General features: G+C 48.1%; 1 protein-coding gene across 3 annotated transcripts in view; it reads left to right on the top strand.

Annotated features, from left to right (window-relative positions):
• Positions 1 to 21021, top strand: part of LOC142572754 (potassium/sodium hyperpolarization-activated cyclic nucleotide-gated channel 2-like) — a 53829-nt gene extending 32808 nt beyond the window's left edge. For 2 of the 3 annotated variants that reach the window (XM_075682086.1, XM_075682087.1), the window contains exons 3-10: positions 8026 to 8317; positions 9612 to 9775; positions 10149 to 10420; positions 11129 to 11278; positions 12731 to 12949; positions 14246 to 14392; positions 15520 to 15763; positions 16977 to 21021. In XM_075682086.1, coding sequence (XP_075538201.1) covers positions 8026 to 8317; positions 9612 to 9775; positions 10149 to 10420; positions 11129 to 11278; positions 12731 to 12949; positions 14246 to 14392; positions 15520 to 15763; positions 16977 to 17176 — 1688 coding nt within the window. In that variant the 3' untranslated portion in view covers positions 17177 to 21021. Of the gene's footprint in view, positions 1 to 5447; positions 5673 to 8025; positions 8318 to 9611; positions 9776 to 10148; positions 10421 to 11128; positions 11279 to 12730; positions 12950 to 14245; positions 14393 to 15519; positions 15764 to 16976 lie in introns of those variants that run through there. The other variant, XM_075682088.1, reaches the window with a different exon arrangement.
• The last annotated feature ends 249 nt before the right edge of the window (positions 21022 to 21270 follow it).

The following is a 21270-nucleotide window of genomic DNA, read 5'->3' on the forward strand; positions in this document are numbered from 1 at the left end:
CGTTCCCGTCGACCCGCCAAGGGGTGTAAGACAATGGGCTACGGCACAGCGACTACGCGCCCCGCATCGGACGCGGTGAGCGTCGAGCAACGCAGCGTTCGGCGCGACAACGAAATGTGCGCCTGAGCAAGTGACGCACGCCTGAGCCTTAGAAACAGCTCGTTTCTAAGGCAACACCGCGTTCACTAGAGGCGCTTTTGTACCGCTTTGAAGCATCGAACTCGTGGCTCAGTGGTAACGTCTCCGTCTCACACTCCGGAGACCCTGGTTCGATTCCCACCCAGCCCATCTTGGAAGTTGCTTTTTATTTATGAAGTGCCTGCCGTGATTTATCGCTCACGGCCAACGCCGCGGACGCCGACGCCGACACCGACACCGACGCCGACGACACCGGCTTTTCTGCGACACGAGCTCCTTAACGCTATCGCGTTAAAATTCGTCCTGGTCCGGGACTCGAACCCGGGACCACCGCCTTTCCAGGGCAGCCGCTCTACCATCTACCATCTCTAGCATCTGCTTCGTGTTGTCGACAAATTCGACTTCGCCCTGCCATCTGCTAGCCGCCTGGTTAGCTCAGATGGCAGAGCGGCTGCCCCGGAAAGGCGGTGGTCCCGGGTTCGAGTCCCGGACTAGGACGAATTTTTCTTTAACTATGAGGCTTTTCTTTCGAGGAACCCGTATGGGTTTCCTTTGTAGCAATTGCTACTGACGGGTGGATGTCTGATTTTCCCTTTATTCATAAACTGAACAGGGTAAACTGAAGTGACGTTCAGTAGCCTGACAAGAGAACAAGAGTTATTACCCTCAGTACGGTGGCAAGTTGGACTAGTGGGTATGGTTTCACCGGTGTGTGACAGCGCGACAGATGAAACACAGCGAAAAGAAGAGAAAAAAAAACACAGTAGGAGCGCTGACTTAATTCGAACTAAAGCTTTAATGTCAAATCCATGCAATACGCATACACCCTGGAGCGTGCCCGGAAATGACCAGCATGAAAAGATATAGGTATTTCAACGCCTTTTTAGGTACTCAAGTTTCTTAGAATGCAAGGCAATCGAAGACTGCGCTACGCATGCTGCGGATAGTTTGCCCATCCAAGCTGCTTCAACAATATCCCGTTGCCTCGGCACCTAGCTGTGACTTACAATATGGTGGCGTTGGCAAACGTGGGAGACGCATCCGCAGTGGTCTGACAGGTGCGAAAGTGGTGCGACAATTGCGAGTTAATAATTATTATCCTCTTGAAGCTGGGAAGGGGTACGCTTACTTATTCGTCTAGTACAGTCACAAGGTATTATCAAGGGAAAACCTGCGGATGAAGAAAGTATCGGGGAGCATATGACAGACATTCTCAGGTAGTGAACGGCAGATTACTGATATCTTTGAAAAGTGTACAAATAGTATAAGCCACCAGCGGTGACCTATGGCGCCGAAACTTGGAGGATAAGAAAGTAGCTTGAGAGGAAGATATACGGAGCGTGAAATGATCGATGGAACGGAAAAGCACTAGGCACAACATTAAGGAACAGTAAGCTATTAGTACGTATTAGTGGAGTTTAGAAATTCGTAGAGCACGTAACTAGTAATCTATTACGCCTGACTCACACGGCCATCATCCACACCGTCCCGTCACCGTCACGGCATGGGCGTCCGTCAGGAGAGTGTTTCCTCACCGCTTTGTTCCCCAAACGGGACACCGGCGAGCTTAACAACATCGGCCAGCGTCGCCAGCATCCTGTTTCTGGACAGAAAGCACCGAGAAAAACCTATCTCGTCACGGAGGCTGCAGTGACGCGTGACGGAGCGGGGCGGATGACGGCTGCTTGAATCGGGCCTAGCAGAATAGAGATGGCAAGGAAAAGGAAACATAGCTGGTGATGACAGAGGATTAGGTGATGTGTAATGAGATTATGAAGTTTACAAGCATGCACGATGGAGTCAACCAACACAAAGCAGGGGTAACTGGAGGCCGCTGGGGAAGGCCTTCGCCCTGCACTGGATATAAATGTATTCGGATGGTGATGACGAGGAGACTCGGAAAACTGAAGACTACATGAAAACAGATTAAAATGAAATTGTGGGGTTTTACGTGCCAACACCACAATTGCATTATAAGGCGCGCATTAGCCGGATACTCCGTATTAATTCTGACCACCTTATCTTCTTTAACGTAAACGCAAGTCTATTATAAGCACACGAGAGAGAGTGAGAGAGAGAGAGAGAGAGAGCGTGCGTGTGTGGGCGGGGGGGGGGCGCATTTCGCCCTGGTCGAAATGCGGCCGTCGTAAGCGGATTCGAACCCCCGACCTCAAGCTCAGTAGCACGACTTCACAGACACTGAGTACACTGCTGCGGATGGCAGAACAAAGCGAATTCTAGAGGCGGCGACAGTGATTGGCGCACTTTCTCTGAGCATCAATTCCGCGGTTTCTGTTTAAAATCGGTTTGTTAACAAGATCATTCGCTTAGAGCATTACAAGGAAGTTTTTATTGTTTCTCGGTTTTTTCCGCATCATTAGGTCTTTTCTACATTGCATACTTCGTCTGTAGAGAGTGTTCAAAGCGCTTCAAGACAAGTGCGTTATAAAAATTTCAGTTTGGCCTAGTTCGTGTTTACTGCATATCATATTGACCGCAAATAATGACGGGGACAGCGGAACAGAACACATAAACGACACGGGCGGTAACTTTCAACTGTCAACTGGTTTATTCACGGCAGCCCATAAGCATATGTGCACAAACAGAACATGCGCAGAATGCTGCAAACAAGAACACTCATCAGCCTAGCGGGGCAACCAATTATCAAAAAAAAATTATTTTCGATTGAAACGACCTAATGGAAGTGTCACTAACACAGTCTTGGCCTTTCCTTTTATGTGATAAGCCTCCATCAGCTCGCGTGCAGTCTGGTCCTGGCTTCTCCCCAGAATCTTTATCTCCTTAAAAAGAGGTGCACAGTGCGCAGGCAAGTGCGCCAATTCATCTTTCGTTAACTTTTGTTCGTGTTCCCTGGTCAGATCATTCAGGCACCGTCCTGTCTGCCCTACGTAGGACTTGCCACACGCCAGGGGGATTTCGTACACAACTCCTACATTGCATTTTGCATACGGCTTGGTAGGGTTCTTGCCACAGCCTTGCCTTCCTTTAGTGTCACAGGAGGTGCGGGGGCAGAGCCGCGCCAGCTTAAAAGGGGCTGAAAAGACAAGGGGGACTCAAAACCTGCCTGCCACCTTCCTTAGGTTTTGAGTGACCCTGTGCATATACGGTTCCACTTCAGGTCTTACGGCCATAGTAGTCGTCCTCACCCTTGCTTTGCTCCTGGATCCTTTCACCTTCTGCAGGAAGTAAAAGTTACCGCCCGTGTCGTTTATGTGTTCTCGTCCGCTGTCCCCGTCTTTACTTGCGGTCAGTATGATCCATGCCTCGTTGGTATGATATGAAGTGTGTTATGTTCCCCTGAGATCAGAGGAAATACCTTCGTTTTAATCCAGCGCTGGTAGCCGGAGTAGGACTCGAAGTGGTCGATCGCGAGATCTCTTTTATCTTCACTCGCTTCGAACGACTGCGAATGAGCCCTCATAGGTCGAAGGTCACAGGGCAAACTCGCGCATAAGCCTCCCTACTTTGTCCCGGATGTGAAAAACGATTCAGCTCATATTATACAGCTTGATCGGTCAGCGCACGCTTGTTCCCTTTCCGTACAGAATGCAAGAGCCGGGCAAATGGCGAAACGGCTCATTCGCTCGCGCTGTGCTTATTCAGTGCGGAAATAGAGACGCTACTTGTTTGGTATCTGGCGGACGCTTTCCTTTACGGTGTACGAATCGTGCTCTCAGAAGGGCGCCACGTTAGTGCTAAACGAGCTCTTACGCCAACTTGCATTCCTCCGCGACACGTCATTCGGCTGGCTATACGGACACCGTATACGGCTATACGGCAATCCAGGAGCAAGAGTTTACTTGGCAGCGCACATATTATGCGCCGTCAAGTACGCTCTCACAGCGCTGGCCTGGACTGAGGCAACCTGCTCATTAAGCCACTGACAGTGACCTACAATAAACATATATATATATATATATATATATATATATATATATATATATATATATATATATATATATATATATATATATATATATATATATATATATATAGTCAGATCATAAGAAGATAACAAACAATCACACGGACAGCATAGGCGAAATTTTTTATAGTTTTTAATTGAAGTGAAGCAATGATAAATAAATAAAGATAGATGAAGAAACAACTGACCGGAGGTGGGATACGAACCTACGTCTTCGCGTTACGCGTGCGATGCTATTACCAACAGATTTACCGGGGCCCAGTTTTCCCATCCGCTTTCTGGGGTATTTATGTTTGTCTACTAGAACTAACCCTGGGAGCGTTAGACAGCGCCACCACTCACTGCCATTGCAGTGGGTGTAGAACATCCTATCTACCGCACGTGTCACGTAGTACGGGAACTTTTTGGATGAAGGCAATGGCTCAATAAGCCCACACACGCTACCTCAAGGCGTGAAAGCTGCGGGATTCGAGGCCCTCGCTATTTATCGAACGTGAAGAAAGGAAACAGAGTGGTGATGATTTTTATTAGTCATATCATAAGAAGCCTTAAAGATCATAATCATAAATAGGCAAAACTGTTTGCAGTTCTTCAATGATGTAACGAAATAATAAATAAACTTAAATTAAATATTGCAAGGGCGCGTTCGGAACGAAGAAGCGACGTCCTAATTGAAAAAAAAAAATAAAGCGGGTAATGTCCTGACGGGCGGATGGTTCTGGCACGCTGACTAGAGAGAATTCTAAAGGGAAACAGCTGACAAAGCTGACAGCAACTGCATCGATTGAACGTTGTCTCATGCACACCTGCTAGATGAAACTTGAACGGAACGACGCAATCCGTAACAGAAAAAAGAAGCGAACACGCAGAAATCGATGTTATCTTAACCGGTAACATTTATTTTGCATCGCTGATCATCGCTAGTCCTTCTTGAAAACTGAATTACAGAGCGAAGAATTTCTCCGTGAGACTGTTGACTTTGCTCAAGCATTGCTCTCAAACCCAGCAGAGCCGCGGCCCATATGGGCAGTCACGTGAGCTCCACAATTCCTGTGCCGCACATCGCCCGTGCACTGACATTGCATAATATGACGCGTACATAATGCCAACCCGTGCGTGGTATGCGCTCTTGAAAATTGAGCGGCAGCTCGCGTGCGTCTCCCCATTTGCGCCGGCTGCCACTTGGCAATGGACGGAGGCCGTTCGACGCTCCAGCGCGGCCACGCGTGCCAGCTGCGCTGTCACCCGTCGCGTATGTCAAACTGCGCGCAAGAATGTGACGGTACGATGAGCTACACGCTCCAAGAATGCGTATAGTGCAGGGTTGATTTAATGGGGCTTATACATCCTCGTTCAGCTGCACTGCAGGTCTGTCACTCCACTTGCGGGCCATAGCGATCTCCGTCCACACCGGTGGCCCCCGCGGCGGCGTTTGTTCCTGGACGAAGGATAGGGGTGCTCACGGACGTTACAATGCTGTACCAGGTGACCGACGAGCGCAAGCTGGCCGGTGATAGAAAACGCTGGGCGTTCACTTGCATGCGTGACTGGAGCTCTGCCATCGCCCCTTTTCCTCGGAAGGAAGAATGTGAGTGGCTGTTTTACCGCCACCGATTCGGTGCTTTAGTAATGCTGTTGGGCATCTACTTCCTCAATCAGCCGTTCTCAGCTCGTAGCTGAGCCCGCGAGGCGAGGACGTTTCGAAGCTCTTACGCGCGCTTCGCGCACGAGGTGTCCTGCGCATATTCGGAGGATGTCACTTTGGCCGTCTGTATACAGTATTCTACCAACATGGCCACTCGCACAGCGCTGTTGGCAGCGTACGAAAAAAGCGTTAAAAGTGCTATAGCCACGTGATCTGTCCAAACTAGTGCCTTAATGCAGGGTAAATGCTTTCCCCAATTCTATCTTCTGCTCCGCTTCATCATTTATTACGCCACAAGCTACAGAAAGACAGAACGTGCTTGCTCTCTAATCACATGCAAGGAAATACCACCAAAATCTTAATCGAGCTGCTCCTATTGCGCATCGAATCGAGGCTTCGGCTACCAGACTGACGGAGTGGTCAATGATCCCAGCTAAATAGGGGGAGCGCGGCATCAGGAATCCTGCTTTTCGATAGGCGCCCATCGTGTCACTGAGGGAATAGCTCAAACGAAATGGGATTGACTTCGAAAAGAAAAAAGAAAGGGTAAAATACTCACACGTGCCTGTCGCGTTATAAATTGTAGAAAAAATCTGACTAAACAAAACGCTGAGCTATGTTACGCTCGTGCGGAGTCCTACTGCACCGACCCAACCGCTCATCGCACGTCGGTGCGGTCGTTGACGTTTATATCAGTCTCGCTTACATTCCAACCTATTTGCGTCTCCTATTACTTCGTAACGTCTGGGTTTGGTCTGGCTCGTTTGTGTTAGATTGGCTGGTTGCACTGGCACAGCCGTTCGTGGACTAATTCTCGCCCCTCATTTTCTAAGGATCATAGCACCAGCCACGTTCGTTAAGGCTTAAATCAATTGCGTTTACATTCCGATTTATATACTTCTGCATTTTCTTCGCTACGTGTCCTTTTGGTCTGTTTAAGTTGTATTATGTTGGCTGGGAGTGTTAATGGGTGTAGGCTATCCTATAGCATTAACGTTGCCGTTCATGAGCAGATGATGGCGCCTAATGCCTACAGGATGACGCATCAGTTAAATCGTTGAACATTGCGTTACTTCCGTCTACATTCAGATCCATTTGTGCTTTGTCTTGCTTAGTTATACACGTCTGCTTTTGGTTTGGTTCGATTATATTCGATTAGTTGGCGTCGACTGCCCTTGTTATTTTGTGTCTAAGAAGGCGAACCTTTTTATATAGAGAATTTGAAGATGCGTCGGACCAAGAGCGTGTGCTCTTGTTAATGAATTAGCATCGGCCTATCAATAAAGACCTAAGGAGGCAAGTGCGGGTGTATTTAACTTGGGCGTATGGATCACAGCGAAGTACAGCAATTAACGACTTGCTTTTCAGGTGCGACTCTCAGGAAGTATAAATAAGATGAGCCTCGGAAGAAGCATCGTACAAACAACCATGTGTGGCCAACAGGGATTAGCTGGTTTGGTTAAAGTCTGCTAACTTTGCCTTACGATAACAGTACTCGACAGGAAAGTGAGTCGAAGCTACATCTTAAGGACGTTCAACTGATTACGGCCAGTTATTCCTCGGGATCAACTTATTTTGATGTGCACCTGATGAAACACGTGTTCCATGATCAGTCATGACCAGTATACCGGTAACTATATGGAGGACGCCCTCCGGTTGGGGAAATACACTGCTTCGATCCATAGCGTTGAGGTCATGTAATGGTTGACCATCTAGCCAGGAACGCACTTGCGCCTACTTTACCGGCAGTTGCCCGGCGGCAACTGTAGTCTGCTTCCCACAGCTGCAACGGGTGCTCTGCGCAAGGCCGTTTGTGGTTCGACTAGGGACGCCCAGAGGCCACGCCTAGAAATCTATGGCTCCGAAAGGCAGACGGTACCCCCGCAAGTTATATGTTGTACATGTTGTACCCACTCCCTGCTATAATGCTTCGGCGCTGCAGGGTGCACATGTACTGTAAATAAACAAAGCAGCCGAGCACAAGGCCAGGGGACACCTCTCCTAATTAGAAAAACCGGTGGGATTCCGACGGCTCCGGGATTTGAGCCCAGTACCTACAGCATGTGATGCAGATGGTCAGCCACCGCTGCCGTTACTGAGTGAGTGAGTGAGTGAGTGAGTGAGTGAGTGAGTGAGTGAGTGAGTGAGTGAGTGAGTGAGTGAGTGAGTGAGTGAGTGAGTGAGTGAGTGAGTGAGTGAGTGAGTGAGTGAGTGAGTGAGTGAGTGAGTGAGTGAGTGAGTGAGTGCGGCCCCCCGGGAGCATATAGCGCTCACTCGCATCCTCTCTTGCATGCAGTGGAGCCGGTGCAAGCCGTGTCAAACGGCAAGTCGCCGTCCAACCAACAAAACGGCGCCACCGTCACACACCCGGATCCATGGCTGTACACGCACGAGTCAGTGAAGGAAGCGGGGGAGCCCGACCGGCGGGCCAGCACTTGGTCCGACTGCTGCGACCCCAGCTCGGTGTGCCTGCCGTCCAGAAGGCGCCGCAATGCCAGCTTCTTTGGCAGCACCGAAGAGCTCAACCGCGAGCGCAGCCGCCAGGAGTCATCGGGCCACTGCGTCATACACCCCTGCAGCGTCTTCAGGTGCGCACAGGCTCAGCATGGATCAGGTGCTGCAGCCACACAATGTCGTATTGCGTGTTTGTGTCTTTGCATGTGCTTGTGTGTTAGGCGCTTTATGTACGAGTGGGCCATTTTGTCATCTGGAGTGACGTGTTAGGCGTATTTCCAGGCAAAAGTCCTTCGCCACCCATTAAAAATAAATATCTCTCCGTCGCTATCCCTTTTGCTGTCGGGATACTACAGCGGAAAATCTTACGTTTAGCATCAAGCAGCTATGATAACTCTACGAAACGTTAGATATTTATCAGTGTATCAACACGGTAGTTTGGATGTCAATTAAGTATGACACCTGGATAAATCAAGTATATGTTCAACCGCATGCGCGCTTTAATGCTTGTGAATTGACCCCATTATTATTCTTCTATTTTTCTGCTGGTAACCACTGGAACGACGTCATATAGACCATCGTTGCCTAAGTGAATCTCATCAGTGACAGATTATATTGTAATCGAAGCTAATGAGCACTACAGCAAGCAGATATAAAAGCGCATAAAAAAATTGAGTGAGAATGTTTATACTCGATGGCTAACTTGCAGATACCTTTGCCACTGCAATCTAAACGGGTATATTTTCCCCTTGATGATGTGACAGCGCGAACGAGTGACTAAGAAACATTCTAAAGCTACCTTAGTAAATTTTAAAAATATACAAACGAAAAACAGGTAAAAAACGTGAATACGACACCCATATTCCTATCTGAACCCTCGTCGACAATCTCTCATGGAATGTGGGATAATTTAGTGATTGAAACGGCAAACTTACTACAAAACATACGTATATGCAACAAACGACACCTGAGCGTTGGTGCATACCTTGCTCTAGAACTGGCTACGGACACCAAATGATCAGATTCTAGTTAGTAAGCTCGTCCCTTGAATTTGGTATTGACGCTAAGGCCATGACAGAAGTGGAGCTGGTTTCACTTTTGTATCATAGCCAGTGTTTCCCACTTCGGTAATGGGAATCATATGTCTATGAAAGTTGTAATTTTCTTATTTACTTTAGCAGTGCATGTTTCTGTGCAAGTTGTAGTTAACAGCGATTTCGCCTGTATGAAATTACCACTGGGTTCTTTTTTTCTTTTCCTTCTTTCCACTTTCTTTATGCGCGCTGCATAGTGATAACGTTGTAAAACGACCCCGAGGGCTTTTAGAGCTGCGTTACAGCAACTTTAACCTCGGCGTCATCCATTTGTTGTAGATGAACTCAAAGAATGAATGAACGAGTATTAGAGAAACCATGTGCGCATGTGCAGGATGTATTGGGACCTGTGCCTGACGGTACTTCTGGTGGCCAACCTGGTGCTCATTCCTGTGGACGTGGCATTCTTTGCCGACCCCGGCGATCTCTACTGGATGGCTTTTCACCTGACGTCAGACGCAATCTTCTTCGTGGACATCGTCTTCAACTTTCGCACCGGTACGCGCGCAATGCTCAAATATACTGCACCTCTCAAATGCTAGCGGTGGGCGTTTAGAAACAACCAAGTGTGAATCGCGTGCAGTGTGGTCGGACGTGCGGGTATGCATATGAAGAAACCGCAGAATCGATCCCTTACCGCAGTGACCTTGTTCCAACATAGGATTACGGAAACGATAGGGTATTGATATTTCAACTCGCATGAAACAACGAGGGGGCAAATTTAATTCGTGGCCCCTCAGCATGAACCCTCCATACGCACATATAAACGAGCCCCCTCGGCGTCCGTCATAGCTGATTCGTAGCTTTAAACCCAAATCGGAGTCGGACGGTTGTCACTCGCGACAACATTGACGGAGGCTTGCTGGTGCAGGCGTGATCACCACCGAAGGCGTAGAGCGAGTGAACCTGGACCCGAAGTACATTGCGCGTCATTACCTTCGGACCTGGTTCCTGCTAGACTTCCTAAGCACGGTGCCGTTCGACTACATCTGCGTGCTGGTGGAGAGCACGTTCAAAAGCCTGCGGCAGCCGGGTGCCCTGTCCGCCATCCGTCTGCTGCACCTCGCCAAACTGCTGTGCTTGCTCAAGCTGCTCAGGCTGTCCAGACTGTGCAGGTACATCAGCAGTCTCCAAGAGCACACGGTGCGTATAAGCAATGCCTTTAGGCCTATCCTGAGTCGGTGCGAACCTTCTACTGTGCGCGAAACTGTGTTCTCTCTATCCTCTCTCTCTCTTCATCCCCATACTCCCTTCCCCCAGGGCAGGGTAGCAAACCGGACGTGCGTCTGGTTAACCTCCCTACTTTTCCTGTCTTCTATTTCTCTCTCTATTTAGGCCAATCCGCACAAAGCACGCGTTCCTCCCGCTGAGCACGTTAGTGCGCGGTCAGGTTAGCAGAAAACGCAAAAGCTATTGCTATAGCTTGAGCGTCACAAGCTGCCGTTTATTCATTATATGTAACAGTATTCAGGGGTATAGCAGCATTTGATATACAGTATTGTCTTATGGTGAAATAGCAATCCATGTGCCCTTTAAAATGTGCTTCCAGCCTAACGGCTGCTGAGAAATTACGAGCCATCAGAATGTTTACTGAATTTCAGCGCTGGCTTTTGCGGAACCATACACTGCTCGTCTGCCAACAAGTCAGACTTGCGAAGTGCGTCCACATTTTACTTCATATAGCCCACCTATAGACGCATGTTTTGTGTCATCGCTCGTCGCTCGCAGTTAAATCAACGTATCATTGATTCAGGTTGATTAGATGAGCGCTGACGCGGAACCAGCTTGTTTCTTGCTCGGGAATTATGCGTCACGCAGCAACCGCATCCACATGTGTGCCTGAATGCGCAGTTTTCGTTCTGCTCAACGGTATACCTGAGCCTGACAAACATGGTCGGCCTGATGCTGCTCATTGCCCACTGGAACGGCTGCCTGCAGTTCTTCGTAGCCATGATGCAGGGATTTCCCGAGGGCAGCTGGGTACAGAGAAATGGCATCCAGGTACGTGTTTTGGGGAGCAATACAATGGTACAGCTCTGTTCATAGAGCCCACCTATAACAGGGTATTGAAAACGTTAGGACGTGGGATAGTTATGAAGCATATTGATTTGAACATCACCAATAGATACGAAGAACAGAAAGAAAAGAAACAGAGAGAAAAGCCCCGAGTGTACCCGTGTGGGGTACACTCGGGGCTTACTTTCAGCCCTTCTTCGAAACAACATGCTTACATAAGTAAGATCAATGCATTATACCAGATAACTAACACAGATCTAACGACAGCGTTAGAAATGATGACAAAATAGGAAATGTGACCAATTAGGAAATAGGGCACATGGCCTGTGTGTGTGTGTGTGTGCGTGTGCGTGCGTGTGCGTGCGTGCATGTGTGCATGCGTGTGCGTGTGCGTGCGTGCGTGTACATGCGTGCGCGCATGTGTATGTGTGCGTGTGCATGCGTGCGTGCATGTGTGTGTGTGCGTGCATGCGTGCGTGCGTGCGTGCGTGCGTGTGTGTGTGTGTGTGTGTGTGTGTGTGTGTGTGTGTGTGTGTGTGTGTGTGTGTGTGTGTGTGTGTGCGCGCGTGCGTGCGTGCATGTGTGCATGTGTGTGTATGTGCGTGCATGTGTGTGTGCATGTGTGTGCGTGTGTGCGTACGTGTGTGTGTGCGCGCGTGTGCGTGAGTGTGCATGCGTGCGTGCATGTGTGTGTGTGTGCGTGCGTGCATGTGTGTGCGTGCGTGTGCATGCGTGCGTGAATGTGTGTGCATGTGTGTGTGTGTGTGCGTGTGTGTGTGTGTGCGCGCGTGCGTGCGTGTGCATGCGTGTGTGCGTGTGCATGTGTGTGTGTGTGTGTGTGTGTGTGTGTGTGTGTGTGTGTGTGTGTGTGTGTGTGTGTGTGTGTGTGTGTGTGTGTGTGTGTGTGTGTGTGTGTGTGTGTGTGTGTGTGTGTGTGTGTGTGTGTGTGTGTGTGTGTGTGTGTGTGTGTGTGTGTGTGTGTGTGTGTGTGTGTGTGTGTGTGTGTGTGTGTGTGTGTGTGTGTGTGTGTGTGTGTGTGTGTGTGTGTGTGTGTGTGTGTGTGTGTGTGTGTGTGTGTGTGTGTGTGTGTGTGTGTGTGTGTGTGTGTGTGTCGGTTACGCCCATGCTAAGGGCTGTGCTGCCTATCCTCCTGTCCAGGACACCATTTCAATGGAATAATCACAGATGAATTGGCAGGTGATAGGCGAGCCCTCCTTTCCCTGACGCGTTGCTTTCGATGCAATTAATTGAGTTATTGAGAAGGATATATTCTATCCCGTGCTTCAAAACGGGTAAACTTTCTTGCACACTCAATCATAACCATTTCATAACGTATCAATCTGCCTGACTCTGTGTTATTCCTCTAAAGACTGTCCATACTGAACCCAGTTATCGGTAAAGTGCAAACTAATATGTGTGTTTACATTTGTTTTGCAGCACCGACCTATATTTGAGCAGTACTCCTGGTCCCTGTTCAATGCGCTGTCTCAAATGCTATCCATCGGGTATGGACAGAACGCACCGGCCACAGTCGTCGATATGTGGCTCGTCACTGTTGGCATGGTCACCGGTGCCACTGGCTACGCGCTCCTGATTGGCCACGCCACAACGCTCATCCAGAGCCTGGATTACACCAAGCGGTTGCACCGGGAGAAGGTGCGACCTCACTTAATATATGTATGAAGGCATAAACGCGAGAGCTTCACTTGCATGGTGTTCAGCAAAGCCATCAAGCCTACTTAGCTCGTCTTTAACCGTGTGTCATCGGGTGCGTTCTAATTCTGGTCAGCATTGAGGACAATCTGCTTTGACTGCTAAGAATACAGCTTTAAGCCAAAGTAACAGAACATATTTGGAAGAAGTTTCTGGGACTTGACGCCACCTCGCCATAGGAGCACATGTTATCGCTGTGTTTTGAAGCTTTTCGTGTGCGAGAATATGAAAAACAAAACATGGGCTTACATTAACCGCATAAAAAAGAGCGTGAATAGGTTTTCTTGCGCGCAGCGGACATTACCGGGGAGTTCGCAAGCATTCTGCTCGATCATCATCTTGGTTGGACCACGAAGTAGGCTGCACGTCTTTTATTTCCCACTTTAATGCTGCCTACGCGAAGCTGTATCTTTTGCGGTCTTTGTAAATATTGAACTTAAAATGGTCGCTGTCCACTCAGCTGTCCGTTTAGAGATCTATAGCGATTACTGGAGCATAGCTATTGTCTCAACTGTGCGCACAATAAGGCATCGACAACGCCACTTCGCTGATTCAAGGGATACCAAATGAGCTGTAAACATTCGCAAGTAGTCTGTGTTCAAAGCATCGAGTCTGTATACGCGTGCTTTGCTGAAGTTCTCGACAGTCTTGCGAAATTTCAAAGGACAAGTAGGCTTAGAGCTGCAATGGGGCAAATGTCTTTTGGATATCGATGCATCCTTATGCTTAGAGAGATGCGGATGTAAGCGAACGACGAAGCCAGACATTGCAGAAGGATGGATAGGTGAGCTAGTTGGTAACGAATTTATATAGAAACTTAGAGCGCTATAAAAACAGAAGGACGTAGAAAAAGAAACAGACACCACACGCGCGGGCACGTATGGGGTGTGTTGCTTTTTCTACGTCCCTGTGTGTTTAAAGCGCTCTTAACTTTCTATATTGAAACCAGGCATTATAACCGTTTTTTTTAACGCACGACAACACTTTCTATACCGGTATGACAAGTCTTTGAGCACTCGTCCCGTTCTGTCAAGTTTTATAATGCGCGTGTGGAAGGGAAATGATGGTAAAGTGGCGGAATGTAAACGTCTAAAGAGATATGCCTCTTGGCTTACACGAAGTGTCGAATGTTGCGTGCATATTTGGTGATGTGAATAGCATGTTAAAGGATGACGAAGGCGATAACGTCGCTATCAGTGTCCTCCAGCTGATGCATTATCTTCTGTCGTTTCCACGCAGATGGAGCGCGTGGAAGAGTACATGCAGTACCGGCGCATGCCCAAGGAGCTTCGTTTCCGCGTGCGCAATTACTTCGAGCATCGGCACGAAGGAAAGGCTTTCGACGAAGATGCCATACTGGCTGAACTTTCGCAGCCCCTCAAAGAGGTGAGCACTGCTTTACACGTAGAGTGCCAGTGCACACTTGCACAACGTATTCGTTTGAGTACAAGAGCTCATTAAATGGAGGTAGACGTGCTTTACGTTTTTCTGGGGACATCAAAGGCCTGATCTTCTGTTAATTTTCAGCGAAACTCTTCCTGCTGCATTATACGATTTTTCCCACCTACTTCATCTCAAATATTTCGCCTGTTTCGATTCTTTTTTTTTCGTCTCCCCACTGCTATCATCGCTTGCTTCGCCCCCCACCTTTGGAGAGTAGGAGAGCAACAGTTCGCACAACGTGTGCAGTAGTCTTGTGCACGCAGTAAAACAGCGGGTTGCAATGCGCGAATACATTCCGCGAATGCACGCTGTGTGACTGCTGTTGCGCGACGCAAGCCTCGTGCTATTATAAAACGGTCTTGTATGACTTCGCTATGTCGAGCAGATTTGCACCCTTCAAATGTCAGCACTCTTAAGTGACGTCATGTTCTGCTGCTTTACACGTGATAAAAGAATTCGCCGACGATAACGATACTCCCTAATGCGAAATTTCAGTGCAGCTCTATACGTATCTTTTTTCCGCGATATTTTGGCGGCGCGGACAATCTGTCTCGTGCGGCACGTTGCGAATGGAGCGAATTGCGGTGCCACTGCATCGCTAACCTGGAAGTCGCGAGAGTCAGCACGCGGGTGACGCGTGGGCGCGATTCACAGCAGCCGCCATCGACAGACCTCCCAGGCGACGCGCGCTCCTCTGGCGCATCTCTTAGACATCGTCGCCGCACTACGCTTTTCTTCTCACGCTTTCACCATAACCTCCTCCACTTTCTGCCTCACGGTTCCACTGCACCCTCCTCTCCACTTTCCTCCTCGCCTCTTTCATCCCCCGCTGTGCTCCAGGTTCGCTTTCATCTTCCGCTGTGCTCGTTCGCTCGGTTACGCCGCCGACGCCGACGCTCTTCGCAGGAGTGGGTGCCTAAGTGCTCCGCTCTAAAATGCATCTGATGTACGGCAACGTTCTGTGGGGCTAGAATGCTGAAAATTATTCAGGGCAAAGGAATTGCTTGCTCGGACGATCACTGTGCTGTCCACGTTCGTGTTCGTGTATAACGTGACTCTCCGTGGCACAGGACGTGATGAAGCACAACTGCCGGGCCACGCTTCGAGCGGTGCCGTTCCTGTCGCATGTGGACCCGGGCTTTGTGAGTGACCTGGTGACGAGGCTGCGCTATGAGTTCTTCCAACCTGGCGACGTCATCATACAGCAGGGGTCCGTGGGTCGCAAGATGTACTTCATCCAGTCTGGCACCGTCAAGCTGCTTCTCGACGGCTCGCGGTTCCTCGGCACACTGTCCGAGGGCAGCTACTTCGGAGGTGCGTGTGAACACATCCTGCAAGACGCACGCGTGCGTACCACATGCACGTTAGTACATGCGAAGCGAAGCCATTCACGTCGGACAACTCTCCATCACTTCGGTAGCAATCCTATGCTTTGCTCGAGTCACTAGAGACTCTAAGAAATAGCGCACAGTGAACAGTGAGCTACGTGATTGCTTTCCTTTGTTATTCATTTTTTTTTTGCCACAGAAAGGGAGTGGCACTTAAGGAAATACTCTACAGGACATACGCATACCGTCCACATTGTAGAACAGAGTCATACGTTGCTTGCCATTTCATGCATGTTTTTCGTACCCTTCTTATTGTACGGCATGTCCAATTGCGTGAAATTTATTAGCGGTTCCACAAATAGTTGCAAAATTGTCGGCGAACACGAGGACCTTAACGGTGACGTGAACTAGATTTGGGCCATTGACACGAGGGTGCACTGAAATTCTTGGCTTGAAAATTTTTAAGCGGTCTATTCTAGCAGGGTACATACAATAAATTGTGACTGTCCCTAAGGTTGTACTTCGTGTTTCTGAAACTGTGAAACTGCATACCAACCTCGCTTTTTCCCTTTTTTTCGGCGAGTTCATCACTGAAGTGCTTATTCGTATGACTTAACGGGTTTATGCAGACAATTTGCACAAGGCCATTGTTTGAAAGCTCGCCAGGACACCAAGCACGTAACTGCGTAAATTACCATGCAAGTTATAAAAATGTTACGCGGATGAGACCATTTTATATAACTACTGTATTTCCATATGCACTATTTACTCACGACAGGCAATGTATCTGCTTTGGCCTCTTTAAATATAACATAGCACTACTTCGGTTCCTTTGAAAGTAGCAAACCACTATAGTATAAGTTATTTCATCAAAGCAAAGTGCACGGAAGAGCCTCTTAAGTACATGTCGACCATTAAAACGGATTTGTGTCCTCGGACACGGACATGTGATTGACAATATTTTGCTTTCCCCTCCTCTTGACGGCATGCCTTGTGTGAGCGCCGCTGGCGCGACATTTGCAGCAAAGGAGCAGTTCATAACAATAAAAAATAATTGCTTTATCGGAACGACTTGCTATAGGCGAAGTATAGACGTAAAGATCAATCTCTGGATGCTATAGACAAACCACGGTGTTTTACCTTAATTATTTATTTTCCGGCTGTACACAATTCTAACTTCATTCGTCCTGTCCGCGCAGAGATCTGCCTGCTGACGAAGACGACGAGGAACGCGAGCGTCATAGCGGACACCTACTGCGACCTCTTCTCTCTGTCCGTGGAGAACTTCAACGAGGTGCTGCTCCAGTACCCGCTGATGCGCAGCTCGCTCGAGGCCACCGCGGCTCAGCGCATCGCGCACAACTCAGCATTCCGCGCGTGCGACAGCGAGCATTTATGAGGGTTGCCCGTCTCCCACACAAGTCACGAGTGTCACATTAGTTAGCACGGCAGGAGCGAGAACCGTGCTCTCAGTGCCAAAGAGAGACCAGCAGGAACCGCAAGGCAAGGTGTGGCCGGTGTTGTCTTGCGGTTACGACAAAGGTTGCGCCCGACAACGGCTGTTTCTACCGAGCGAGTTGGTGCAGGGCTGAGCCTAGAACCAACAGCAATACACGGATGACATAAGACGACGCACAGGTGTCGTCTGTGGGGCGGCCAAGTGTCGTTTTCCTTCTTATGTGCCTCGCCATTGCACCTAGTCTATAAGATGGAACTTGTGATCAACCTGTGCTCATATTTGTTCCCTTGTACTAGCGTTGGTTCGGTTTAATTATTTTCTGTATTATGGTGCGTCATTCTTGCCCTTTTGTTTTGTACCGATCTCGATCCAAGGAGAAGAGTACGTTTTTCATCTCGTCGCCACTTTCATAGTTCACAGCCATTTTCTTTTTGTTCTTTTTCACGAGACGGCGTTTCAAGGTTTTGACAAAGAGACAAAAGCTAGTCATAGATAAATGGTTACAATGAGTCGAACAAAGTGGCCTCAGTGATCTTGCAGTATATATCAGACCAGTGCAGGCAAAGGAACACAAAGTAAAAGTCTACCTAGCACTGCGCTCGTCTGGGAATTGGGGCACGAAAAGGACCACAAGTGTTTCGGCTGAGGTCGTGATGCGCTCAGTGATGTATCGCTGCTGTTTGATGGCGCATGAATGTACCATATTTGCACGAATATCACGTAAATTCCTTGTTATTTTTCGGAATTTCAGAACAAAAAAAATGAACTTCACCCTAAATTCAGAGCAATGCTTCGAAAACACCGCTATATTACGTTTGCCCCCCCCTCCCCCCATACTGTCGCTCAAGCCTGAAACAAACTGCCATTAGGCGAATGAACTCTGCACGAAAGCTAACATCAAACAATATTGCGGAGAACAGGTTTTCAAACGGCGACAGGGGAACTCGGCGCTATGCAAAGGAATGGTGTGGATGGCACGAATTGGTCTGGCTACAGTAAGAAAGGTGTCCTCGCAAGTTCAGCTCTAATAGCCCGACCTACAACAGCGACAAACGCCCACCGAGCCGCCTCACGACATCTTTTTTTTATATTCATAATCGCGCGATATTCGTGCAAATTATGCTACTTCAATGGTCAATTGAGCTATTCCTGCAAATTCTGTGGAAACGGAAATTGTGCTGAAAGATGCACCACTTTGTCATGGCTAAATGTTCATTGTTATGATCGCAGAAATCCATGTCGCGACGCTAGGATACACGTGCAACATTGTAAGCACAAGATTCGTTGCATTTGTGTAAATTGTACATATGTCGGAGAACACCCTGCATGTATGCTAGGTACCCGGATACAATTTACTCCTGCTTCCCTACTGTCAAGTGCCAACCACTGTGCGGACATTTGCATTTGCTGCCCAATATTTCAATGGACCTTAGACTTGCATGTCGACGTAGAAGCAGCTGCACCAAGGTCACGTGCATCACACACACACAGAGAAAAAAAAATCCCTGAGGTTAAATCAAGCATTTGATTGGTAGGATATATGGCAAAGTTAGCGAGCAGATAAGGTGTGGTGGTGAAACACAACTCCGGGCACAACGAGGAAGGCATGACATTTAACTGGACATTTACCAGGGCAAACTGTGCATTTTATCATTAACGTGGGAGGCGCTCTTCATATTTAGGAGTTTTCAGCTCACTACACTGAGGTATTGTAAACGGCGTCCGTTAGTGAGGTTTATCGCTTCAGTTTCATTACAGCGTCTATTCTTTCATGAAGTTGCCATCACTGTGCGGCAGGTTTAGATAATTGCAGACGGTTTGTCGAAAAACGATTTCTTGGAACTTGGTCAAGCTGCCTTCGGCCTAGCATTTATACCGACACCAACGTAACCTTCGCTGCCTACGATGCTATATGCTCGTAAGGCTCGGTCGAAGCGCACATTCACACATCATCATCATCATCAGCCTGGTTACGCCCACTGCAGGGCAAAGGCCTCTCCCATACTTCTCCAAGTACCCCGGTCATGTACTAATTGTGGCCATGTTGTCCCTGCAAACTTCTTAATGTCATCCGCCCACCCTAACTTTCTGCCGCCCTCTGCTACGCTTCCCTTCCCTTGGAATCCAATCCGTAACCCTTAATGACCATCGGTTATCTTCCCTCCTCATTACATGTCCTGCCCATGCCCATTTCTTTTTCTTGATTTCAACTAAGATGTCATTAATCCGCGTTTGTTCCCTCACCCAATCTGCTCTTTTCTTATCCCTTAACGTGCACCCATCATTCTTCTTTCCATAGCTCGTTGCGTCGTCCTAAATTTAAGCAGAACCCTTTTCGTAACCCTCCAGGCTTCTGCCCCATACGTGAGTACTGGTAAGACACAGCTATTATACACTTTTCTCCTGAGGGATAATGGCAACCTGCTGTTCATGATCTGAGAATGCCTGCCAAACGCACCCCAGCCCATTCTTATTCTTCTGATTATTTCAGTCTCATGATCCGGGATCCGCAGTCACTACCTGTCCTAAGTAGATGTATTCCCTTAACACTTCCAGTGCATCGCTACCTATCGTAAATTGCTGTTCTCTTCCGAGACTGTTAAACATTAGTTTTCTGCAGATTAATTTTTAGACCCACCCTTCTGCTTTGCCTGTCCAGATCAGTGAGCATGCATTGCAGTTGCTTCCCTGAGTTACTAAGCAAGGCAATATCATCAGCGAATTGCAAGTTACTGAGGTATTCTCCATTAACTCTTATCCCCAATTCTTCTCACTCCAGGTCTCTGAATACCTCCTGTAAACACGCTGTGAATAGCATTGGAGAGATCGTATCTCCCTGCCTGACTCCTTTCTTTTTTGGGATATTGTTGCTTTCTTTATGGAGGACTACGGTGGCTGTGGAGCCGCTATAGATATCTTTCAGTATTTTTACATACGGCTCGTCTACACCCTGATTCCGTAATGCCTCCATGACTGCTGAGGTTTCGACTGAATCAAACGCTTTTTCGTAATCAATGAAAGCTATATATAAGGGTTGGTTAAATTCCGCACATTTCTCTATCACTTGATTGACTGTGTGAATATGGTCTATTGTTGAGTAGCCTTTACGGAATCCTGCCTGGTACTTTGGTTCACAGAAGTCGAAGGTGTTCCTGATTCTATTTGCTATTACCTTAGTAAATAGTTTGTAGGCAACGGACAGTAAGCTGATCGGTCTATAATTTTTCGCACAGTCTTTGTTAAATGCTTCGAAGCGATTTCGCGAGTGACGACCTGCCGCTCGTCGCCGTTGCGAGGCTGCCCGAGCACGCCCGTCCAACCTGACCCACTAAACTCGGTAGTGTGAGAAGCACTGCCGCTCTCATTTTCGTGAGTGTGGAGGCAAGAAAGTTTCGCAAGGGCTCCGGTACGCAACCCAAGAACAGCTGCGTGGTCACACGAGCCCATGCTTCGAACCTTTTGACAATAGGCTGTACTTGTAGTTACGCATCCTCTAAAATCCAGAAACGAAAAAAAAAATCGTGTGACGCACACGTTACTGTGGATCCAAGGAAGCGCACGCGTCCATAAGAAACGTGGAGGGTCAGACAGATGTTTTGTCTTCACACAAAAATGCGCTTGCATTGACAGTCATCTATGTTCACGCGTTTCAGTCATGTCACCGTTTCTCATTATAAATCCAGACAATGCCAAAGAAAGCGGAAGTCAATTACATGTATTTCATGACTTGTCTATTGTGATCGTCCTTCTCAAGTATGTGTAATAAATGTCATGAAGTAAATGTCGGCCACTTGTGTAATCATTTGTCACTTCCCGAGTGCAGGCCAAATAACAAACCTCACACAAATAGATTAACGGATTTCTCTTCGTATCACTTCAAATATTTAAATTCGGCTGACAGGTTGCAGTTGTGTTCTACCGAATTATCGCAACGATAAGATGGTAGACTAAATCGCACTTTAGGCGACATCGTTTCACGACATTTCAGCACTTTCGGTGCCGCGCATTTTGAACGAGGCGCCGACGTAAACTAT

Source organism: Dermacentor variabilis, chromosome 2, assembly GCF_050947875.1.
Source record: "Dermacentor variabilis isolate Ectoservices chromosome 2, ASM5094787v1, whole genome shotgun sequence".
In the NCBI taxonomy this organism is placed as follows: Eukaryota; Metazoa; Arthropoda; class Arachnida; order Ixodida; family Ixodidae; genus Dermacentor; species Dermacentor variabilis.